Below are 10,326 nucleotides of genomic sequence, written 5' to 3'. Positions count from 1 at the left end.
TCATCTTACCCTATGATTACTATACAGTTATGAACTGTATTTCCGACATGAAACGTGTAGTAAATGACATAGGATACTCTATGGGCAGAGTAAGCAAGAGGCACCATTCCCGTGTTGATGGTTTATTACAGGGGCGTCTTAATCCTAAGGTGACTGACGTCGTTTTCCCCATAGCCTCTCGTCCGCTGCCGATTCTGATTGCAGCAATAGTGCCAATCTTACCATCCGATGCGTCCTTGCTAGGGGTACGACTCTTGCTCCCATAGCTACGATTGGCAGTGTCCTGTTTTTCCGCAGTGAAAACATTCCGCAGCGCCAGCAGGGGCAATTGGCACGGCCCCTCGGATGTGCAATCCTGCAAAACTCACATTTCACTCTTGCCTTGAAGTTCGATTTTGCCACATCTTCCTTCTTTTTCTGATAGTTTTTTTTTTCACTGGCGCTACCTCTTCCAGTGGCAACGCTGATTCCTCCTCCCTCTCGATGCCCACCTCGCTGCACCCTCTTGGCTGTTCGCTCCCCTCTTTGTGTGGGGTCCCCGCATTCCAGTACTGCCTCCTCGAATGCCTCGCACTTTGCCATGATTGCACCAACAGAACTGTACTTCCCAAAGTTTTCTCAAATATTCTGTTTTAACTTTTGATTCCGTGTGCCGCTCACAAATCACAATTTTACCTGCCAGCACATATACACACAAATCCTCTCTGCACTTAGGGCACGCTAACGCACACTCGAGGGCCTGTAGTCATTTACCGTTTCTCCTTCTCTCTGTCTACCTGTGAGGAACTTATCCCACACAACCGCTCTGTTCGCTGTCTTTGTGGTTATTTTTCTTATGGCATCAAAGGCGTCCTCTACCCATAAGGCATTCCAAGTGGCTGAAGAGAATTGGGCTTTTATTGCACTTTGCAATTTGTCTTCGCATAGTAGCCTGATATTCATAGCCTTATCACGGGAAAACCTGCTGATTCTTATCCAATCTTCCGTAGATCGCGTCCAGCGCCTAAAATCATCCGCTGACATCATATACATGCAATTTTTGGGGGAAATATGCTTGCTGTTCCCCCTTCCCCCTGCCTAGTGCTGAATTATTCCCACCTGTTCGTATGGCCGTAACTAATGCCTGATTTAATGCGTTTAGATCCACTGTTGCGCCATCGCCAATGCCGCTTCTGGCGTCTCTAGGTCTTATCAATCTAGGAGTGCTTTTCAGCGGTCTTCTACAAAATTCCGACATACTGCGTAGGTAATACTCCGTCACTGCGCCATATAGGATACTGTGTGGACAGGGTAAGTAAGAGGCACTATTCCCGTGTTGATGGTTTATTACAGAGGCGTCTTCAACTCGGCGGTTCAGTTCGTAGTATTACTGATATCCGTAACATGATACATACGACACAGAATTAAGCTACTTCACTAGCGTTAGCATCGGATATCAATCCCAGTTTGTAAACCAGTTTTATGATAAATTGGCTAAGTTTATGTATGGACTTAATTTATCAGCACAGGATAAGTACAGATGAGCTCCCTGGAAGCGTTGTCACAAATAAAAAAAAAAATGGAAACAACGTAGATTGATCATCTGAAGAGAATATGCAACGTATTTTACATTGGCATCAGGTCAGTTAGATGCATTATTATACCTCCCATATTAACTTTACCTCGTGTGTGCATGTCCAAGATTATGTGCTGATCATGTCTTTACGTTCATCTAAACAGATTGGATTTATGAGGGTAAGATTCAGAAATGAAGATGAATTGCAAGGATCTAAAGGGGTTACTACTGGAAAAAAGTCTTGAAAGTAGTCAGATATTTCTCTAATTAACTGTTAAAAAGTAAGTCACACATTCAATTTAAGCAAGATAGGTAGAACACCATATGACCGTTGATATTTTAGATTTTTTTTTTTCCAAATCTAGCCCTGAAAGTAATGAGATATATAGATAATCGATATATGATGTTAAATTTTTACATTCTATTTACGTGTGCGTAGGTATAGCAGTATCTATTCTATACCAAATCACTGTCCATACAGCAATAAGGGGAAAATAGGGAAATCGTCTGAGCCATTGGAAAGTATTTTAAGTGAAAGGTCTAATTTAGAAAAGGTTTCACAAACAAGTAAAGGGGAATGGACAAGTTTTTTTAAACTCTTAGTGCAATATAATTTATATGTGCAGTTTGTATAATTTCAGTTATTTTTTCCTATCTTGATGCCGCTGTTTAGCCTGGTTTCCGTAAATTATAAAACCGATCTGATAATTTGTCATATAGTCGACCGTTTTGTTTCCCAAGTTCAGAAGGCAGTATTAGTTTGATTCTCTTAAGTTTTTCCACGTGAATTGTTTTCTTTGTGTTTGCTTCTTTGTACTTCTGTTATAATGCACTCCATGTGGTGCGTGGACCTTGGTAAAGTATACACTGCTTCGTTTGAATTACAATGTGACCTTTCCCATGGACATCCAAGTTCTCCGATACTCTTACTCTTGGATAATCAGGTTGTGAAGTTTTATTTTATTTCGATGCAATAAGAAGGAAAACAAATATAATGAAATGCCGAAAGCCTGTAAATGTAGATGTAGTAAAGGCTTTAAAGTGAAGAGGACTGCTGTAGACCACTGGGCTGTTTGCCGACCAAGACGAATTGTAAAGTTGGTGTGCCGTTACAAAAATGCAATACAAGACCACTTGTGTAAAAGTCATGTTGCAATAATAATTATCTAATTATTTTATTTATTATACCTTATTATTTCCAGCACTTTATCAATTAAGTTATATGTATTAATAATTTACCTAAATGTGTAAATAAATTTGGTTTTGATTTCACACTCAAATCAAGACAATTATTTTTTTAAAATTTTATTTGGTAAAAAGGAAAATATAATTTTAGAATAAATACAATTTATGAAGCAAGTGTTTTTTATCAAAACAATTTTATTAAAGATATTTACTGAAACAAAATTTCTTTAAATCACTATCATGTTGGAAACTCGCGTATGAGATGATAACAACATTCCAATAACGTCATCCCTTTTGCGCTTAGGTAGGAGAGAGTTCGAACGTGTGTTTGTGCATCCAACGTATCTTTCAATATCTTTGTCATCTGGTATTGTGCAGTAGTTTTAGTTGTTAAAATTGATGAAAATACAACTCTAGATTGTTATTTATCAATTCAAGTTTCTGATTTAGTTGTATTAATTCATTTTCCAGACCGGGCAAGATGGGGCGCCGTCCCGCTCGTTGGTAAGTTTCAGCCTTATTCTTTTATAATTTTACGTAGAAAGATGCCAGTGAATTATAAGTATTAAGTGTACTCATGTGCTAATAAGTCGAACACGTAAAAATTAGCAAGTGAATAGATGCCGTAGATGGCTTTATAATTAACATCTTTTGCCAATGTTCTACTACCAAATGTACACTACTAGGTAGACATCCGTTTTAACCCCCATTTGAAAGACCCGAGCTTACGGGCCTATGAAGCTTTTTATTTTCATAATGGCATAATGTGAACATGTCGCCTACCATGTGGTTACCGCAGCTGCAATAGGTAAATACTCGGTATTTACGATCGGGAACGTTTAGTCAAGTGTCGTCCATGTGGTTAAGTTTGGCCTTCGGTTTGGTTGTACGTTGAGGCCAGTACCCTATGGTAAGCAGGCCAAACTATATGAGACTTATGAAAAGATCAAGGACCTTATCCGAGTTATAAGGTAAATTTTTTCTTGACTGGTATATTTGTGGTAGTTTCTGTAGGGGGTGATTAGGGTAAACAACCGCAGACGATCCATCGTCATTCCGCTGGCCAGGCCTTATTCACTCAACACTTAATTGGTGAAACAAGAATACAATTAGCTACAACTTCAAGCATACTATTCAAACGATTGAACTTTCGTCAACAAAATGTGACATATGAAAGCCCAATACGAACTAAAATAAGCATGTGAGCTCTACGTAAAGTGTGATTTCAAGGCAGTTTTGAAATTCAAGCTGGCGGCAATCATGTGGCTGGCCGTTCTAACCACAGACAATCCACCATCTTTCCCAGCCCTCATTTGAACAATGTTAGCATTTGTAGGGTAAAACACTGCATGGCCTGCAGCAGGCCATGTACGATCAAAGCATGCCACCCTCCAATAAAGTACTTTATAATGCGTCCTGACGCCGGAGATGGGCATCAGTCGCGATTTGTTGTCAGTGAGAAACGGAGCTAAAGACCTCTACTCTCATTTCAAAGTAGGGTAAAACACCGCATGGCATGCAGCAGGCCAACATCTGCCAATGCATGCCACCCTCCGAAAAAGTGGGTAAAAAACCGCATGGTACAGGGGTGGACCATGTACGATCAATGTGTACAACCCACAAAAAGTACATTATAACGCGTCCTGACATCGGAGATGGGCATCAGATGCGACTTCTTGTTGGTGAGAAACGGATTTAAAGACCTCTACTCCGGTGTCAGGACGTGTTATAATGTACTTTTCTTGGGGGTTGTACACATTGATCGTACATGGTCCACCCCTGTACCATGCGGTTTTTTACCCTACATTATAACGTGTCCTGACACCGGAGATGGGCATCAATTGCGACTTCTTGTTGGTGAGAAACGGAGCTAAAGACCTCTACTCTCCTTTCTAAGTAAGTATTTTCTCCAAAGTTAGAAGTTAAGGCCAAATTTTAAGATTTAAACAGGGTAGTGAAAAGGGTGTCCATGGCAGTGAAAATCTCACCAAAACGCTTTCGAGATTTTTACTTATGCTTCATTTTTATAGAAGATTGACGCCATCTTGATGTTTACGGAGTCGCTTATGTCAACAAACTTCCCATTTCCTGTGATAAATCCGCACACCACTTGTATCCACAGACGCTGGGGCACTTTCATCACAACAATCGGAACACAGTCCCTTACCAGGACGTTTTTAAGTAAACTGTTTTGGTAGAAGACGCCGACGAAGCGTGCACTTGGATAATTTTTTAAATAGTAAAACATCAATATTTTACATATTTATGATGATTAATTTGAAAATAGGGTAGAATATCACGACAGGCCAACCCTCATCACGGTGGACGGATCTTATTCACTCGATATTTAATTGGTGAAACATGAATACAATTGCAACTCTAAGCATACCATTTAAAAGACTGAAGTTTGTTCCGACACGGCATACAAACCTTCGGTCCTTTTACAATAGGAAGGTACTAGCGGCAGCTGGATAGGTCGTAAGCTTTCGAACAAGGGGTTCGGTAGTTAACTGCTTGTCCGACAGGCGCGCGCGCGCGACTGGGAGGTAAACAAATCACTTTTGCTTTCGGCCTGCTGGCGTGTGGACGTGTATCATCGCTCTCTGCCCGCTTCATCGTCGTTTGCTTTCGCATGATTGTGTTTTTCTTTTTCGATGTATCTAGTGAAACTGAATTGTAAGTACAATCATTTCATTGATTTCAATTGTGAATTAAAGGATCTTGCTGCACAACGCTCTCCGATTACCCGAGTGCCGGGACTGAAGGGCGTAATTGCGGGAATTCATTTTCCCAGAATGATCCTCGTATTGTGTATGCTCGGTGCCGAGGGCGGGAGCGCTCGCTCCGAGCGTATATTGGGTTGGAAATGTGTAGATGAAAATCGTAAGTAAGTACTCTTTTCATTTATATTTTTTTGACCTGTGTGCCCGTTGCCGAACGAATACTATCGGCACGGAAACTTATTCAGTATGAAAGTGGAATCGCAAGTACAGTATTCTTTTTCATTTTCATAGATTAATTTTATTGTAGCATACTCATTTTGGATCAGTTTCAGAGCTTGCCCGGAGATTGATCCTTCCCCCTTTTTATTTTGAATGAAGTGAAATCGCAAGTACAGTTCTTTTTCATTTTCATTTTTTTTATTGAGATTGCATTGTTGACTGGGATCAATGTTCCGCTATTCACGGGAATTGATCCTTCCCCTTTTGATTGTATGAAGTGAATCGCAAGCGCAGTAGTCTTTTCATTTTCATATATCTGTTGATTGCATCAATTCGTTATGGATCAAGGTTTCCAGAAACCTTGATTCATAAAGGTAAGGAATAAACCTTTCACCCTTGCGCTCGGTACCGAGGGCGCAAATGCGCTCGATCCGAGCCCTTTTTCATTGTGAAGTGAATCGTTTTGCAAGATGCATTTTCATTTTGTTCCTTATTATTGATTGCATCAATATTATTTGGTTCAAGTTCCGCTCAGTCAGGGAATTGATCCTTATGCCTTGTATTCGTGCCGATGGCACGATTGCTAGGGCTCTTATTTTGTTGTTGGGTACATGGGTGCTGTGCGGGGGAGGGGAACGAGAACCCCCCCGCTCAGTTCCCACTGATGACTCTTCCCCTTGGGGGGGGGGGGGGGGGAGTTTATCGGCGTTCTTCTCCTCGCCCGATCCGTCGAGCGCGGGGGAGGGCGCTCGGTGCCCGATGTACAATAGTATTAGGGGTCTTCCACTCGTTCGGGAGGGATCAAACCTCCGCACGAGGGGATTTCCCCTCCATTAATCGCTATTACTTTTATTTCCCCAGGTGATACTGCCACGAGGGTGGACCTTGGTGAGGTATGGGCGTCCTTCCAATTGCAGAGCGTGCTGGTGTCCAGGGGCGGCGGTTCTATGTCTGGGCCTACTGCGGTCACCCATGGAGTGGTGACCACGCAACCAGGTGACGACGTCCCTCCTCACCTGGTGTACTCGCCTCACGTGGTAACAGTCTTGCCTACAGCCGCTGTGAAGTGCCGTTCACCGTACCGAGAGGGGGGCGTGCCGCCGCCGCTCGTGGTTGCCGCGCTGCAGCGACCACACTTCCGCTGCCCTAGAACTCGCCCCTGGACCTGCCGCCGGTAACAGGATGTTGCTGGCTGCTGCTCCACTTCCTGTGTTTCCGGTGCTGCCTGCCGTACCTGCCGATTCTGGGCTGACTGTCCATGCAGTTGCTGCGCTGGCTGTCCCTGCCGTTGCTGCGCTGGCTGTTCCTGCCGTTGCTGCGCTGGCGGTCCCTGCCGTTGCTGCGCTGGCTGTTCCTGCCGTTGCTGCGCTGGCGGTCCCTACCGAGGATGTGCTGGCCCGTTGCCTGCTGTTCTTGAGATGCCCATACCTGCTGATGTCGTCCCTGTTCGTGGTGGTACTACCCCAGACTGTGGTCTGTCTGTACAGGTGCGTCCGGGCCCTGTGGCTTCGGCTACAGCAGCCCCGGCTCCGCCCTGGATAGCAGATCTTACGTCTGTCCTGAGGAAGCTGACGAAGAAGAGGAGGAAGGTGTCGTGGTCGTCGTCTTCATCTTCTTCATGGTCGTCAGCCGCCGCCTCTTCCCCTTCGACTTCTAAGGCTTTACAGCCGAGGAAGAAGAAGGTTGCCTCCTCCCTCCTAAGAAGCTTCCTCGGGAGCTTCTCGGGACCCGTTTCACCTCGGTGGGACGGGAGGGTTTCTTCCGCTGGTCCTCCTGCTCCTTCGGGAGCGGGGCCCGTCTCTTCTTCCGCAAGGAAGAAGACTACGGGGACCAGAGGGGTACCGGCTAACACCGGTACTTCCTCGCCTGGTGTCAGTGGTTCTGCCACTGCATCAGGGTCCGTCTCGGCCTCTCGCTCGCGGGAGGTACCGAGTGTACGGTCGCCTAACAGCGACCGTGCAGCCAGGAACCAGACCTCTGAGTCCGCTCAGCGTCAGGTTCACGGCACGGGGCGGAAGACTGGTGACAGCCGCTCAGGCGACTCTCACCAGACCAGCTCTCACTCTCGCGGTGAACAGCTGGCTACCCGGGGACGTGACGGTCCACGACCGACCACGGGCTGAGGCTGGGAAGAGGTCCTCCCGTTCGCCGGTGCCAGCCACGGCTGGAACCAGAACGACGTGACGTGCCGTGAGGACAAGCACCGGTCTCACTGCGACAGTGGAGCCTGCAGGTCGCCTGACCGTCGCTCTCACAGAGAGCGATCGGGTACGGCAACCAGCACCAGCTCTTCTGACACTCGAGATCGGGGCCGCTGTGCTCAGTCCAGCCGTTCTCCACAGCGAGACGGTTCGACCAGGCCTGCAGCTCGATCGTCACCGCGGGTTGACGATCGCCTGCAGCCCTCCAAGCCTGCTGGTTCTGCCAGCGAGCGAAGAGGGAGCGTCAGGTCTGCCTCTACCATACCTTCAACCTCCTCGGGTTACACCGGGAGGAGCGAGTTATGGAGGAGTGATCGTGAAGGGTGCGCCCATCATGATCCCACCACGACGCCCTACGTGCCAGGCACGGTTCTTGAACCGGCCAGGACGTATGCGCAAGTGGATGGGGAAGTACCGAGAGGGCTGTCGCTGTTCCCCCTCTTAGGAGGAAGGTTCTCGGAATATGCTCTTGTTCGAAGGGCTTAACGGTCCCACTCTGCAAGATGACGTGACTTCCGAGACCCAGAGGAACTTTGCCGAGGTTACGGCGCTGATTCGTCAGCACAATGACCTCGGGGAAGGATCGCGCTCCCACCAGCAGAGCCACGTCTCGGCTCGAGTCGTTTTGGGGCCCGAGAACCCAAATCGACGGTGGGGCGGCCGCGATCGGAGCTTGCCGACTGTGTTGAGCCAGGTAGTCTTCTCGTCTCCGGACAAGAAGGCTCCCTCGGTTCTGGACGGTCGAACAAGCTCCTTCGCCTCCTCTACTGCGACAGAGGCGTTTCTACGTGTCTTCGGACATCGTAGTTATATATTCCCTTCGGTCCTCCTGAGGTTTCGACCTCGATGAGGACTGGAATGAGTCGGAGCGGTTTCGGCTCTCTCCTGTCAAGTCTCGATCAGCCCCAACCGGACGACGTTCACAGTGGAAAGGACGGCATTCCCCCTCACCTGCTGCCGGAAGGGGGGGGTGCCTGGCCAGCCATGGGGACCGGTCCATCAGCAGGCGTACGCTACCAGGGGGCATCGAAGGACGTAGCATTGAGACAGGAGATCAAGACCATGCTGAGCAAGAGAACTGTAGAAATCGGTACGGATCAACCACCGGGGCTTTACAGCCGACTCTTCTGGTGGAAAAGTCTACGACAGGCTGGCGCCCAGTGATAGATCTCTCCCCCGAACCGGTTGGTTCGCCAGACCCGGTTCACGATGGAGACGGCACGCTCAGTGCTCGACTCTATCAGGGAGAACGATTTCTTGCTTTCAGTGGACTTGAAGGATGCGTATCTACAAATACCCATCTCATCAGTCCTTCGGAAAGTACCTCCGCTTCATCCTCGACGGGACGGTGTACCAGCTCAGGCCACGTTGCTTCGGTCTCTCAACCGCCCCACAGGTGTTCACGCAAGTGTTCACTCTGGTTGTTCTGCTTGGGGCCATTCGCACGGGATATGTCTGATGGGATATCTCGACGATTGGTTAGTCCTGGCGAGCTACCGCTCGCAGTTGCTACAGGACAGGGATCGACTGCTCGAGTTCTGTCGCGATCTGGGGATCGTTCTGAACTTCGAAAAGTCCGATCTCGGGCACAAGCAGAGGATGAAGTACCTGGGTATGCTGATCGACACGGTAGCAGATTCAGGGAGGCGGCCAACCAGTTCCTGTCTCGGCAGGAACAGGTAGCTCAGCAATGGCAAGTCGTGATCGGGCACCTGTCGTCACTCGGGAAGCCAGTCCCTAACGGGCGTCTTCACCTCTCGGTCTCTTCAGGGAGACCAAAGGAGAGTTGGTCACAGGCGACGGATCCCCCAAGCCTCCCTTGGTCACTGACACAGGAGGTGAGGCAGGACCTAGCCAGGTCACTGGACGACAGGAACCCCTCAAGAGCAGTGCCTCCGCGCACTCTCCCCCCGGACATGCAGCTGCTCTCAGACGCACCGACCGAGGGATGGGGCGCACACCTGGAAGAGTTGCGGACTTCAGGAGTGTGGTACGAGAACGACAAGCACCTTCACATCAATGTACTGGAACTAAGGCAGCGTTCCTTGCTCTCCAAGAGTTCCAGGACCGCTTGATGAGACACTCAGTGGTGTTGATGTACGACAACACCACGGTGGTGGCTTACGTCAACAAACAGGGGGGGCCTAGTGTCTCTCCCGTTGTATCAGTTGACTCGGCAGGTGCACGAGTGGGCCGAGGCACACTCAATAGAGCTGTCGGCACGCTACATTCCAGGGAAGGAATGTAGTAGCAGACACGCTCAGCCGTCGGGATCAGGTGATAAGGACCGAACGGTCTCTACACCAGGACGTGGCGGAAAGGCTCTTCGACCTGTGGGGGCGACCAGTCGAGGATCTGTTCGCCATCCGGCACAACAGGAAGCTCCAGGTGTTCTTCTCGGCCGGGGGTTGCCGGGCTCCATGGGCAGCTGCAGAGGACGCTC

At 48.2% G+C, this 10,326-nt stretch overlaps 1 protein-coding gene across 4 annotated transcripts in view; it reads left to right on the top strand.

Moving 5' to 3' along the window:
- Positions 1-3,015: 3,015 nt before the first annotated feature.
- LOC135216430 (large ribosomal subunit protein uL16-like) overlaps positions 3,016-10,326 on the top strand; it is a 30,602-nt gene continuing 23,291 nt past the window's right edge. The window contains exons 1-2 of one of the 4 annotated variants that reach the window (XM_064251794.1): positions 3,016-3,044; positions 3,212-3,244. In XM_064251794.1, coding sequence (XP_064107864.1) covers positions 3,222-3,244 — 23 coding nt within the window. In that variant the 5' untranslated portion in view covers positions 3,016-3,044; positions 3,212-3,221. Of the gene's footprint in view, positions 3,108-3,211; positions 3,245-10,326 lie in introns of all 4 variants that reach the window. The other 3 variants (XM_064251792.1, XM_064251791.1, XM_064251793.1) reach the window with 3 other exon arrangements.

This window comes from Macrobrachium nipponense, chromosome 6 (genome assembly GCF_015104395.2).
Source record: "Macrobrachium nipponense isolate FS-2020 chromosome 6, ASM1510439v2, whole genome shotgun sequence".
In the NCBI taxonomy this organism is placed as follows: domain Eukaryota; kingdom Metazoa; phylum Arthropoda; class Malacostraca; order Decapoda; family Palaemonidae; genus Macrobrachium; species Macrobrachium nipponense.
This window is presented reverse-complemented; position numbering and strand designations above follow the sequence as displayed.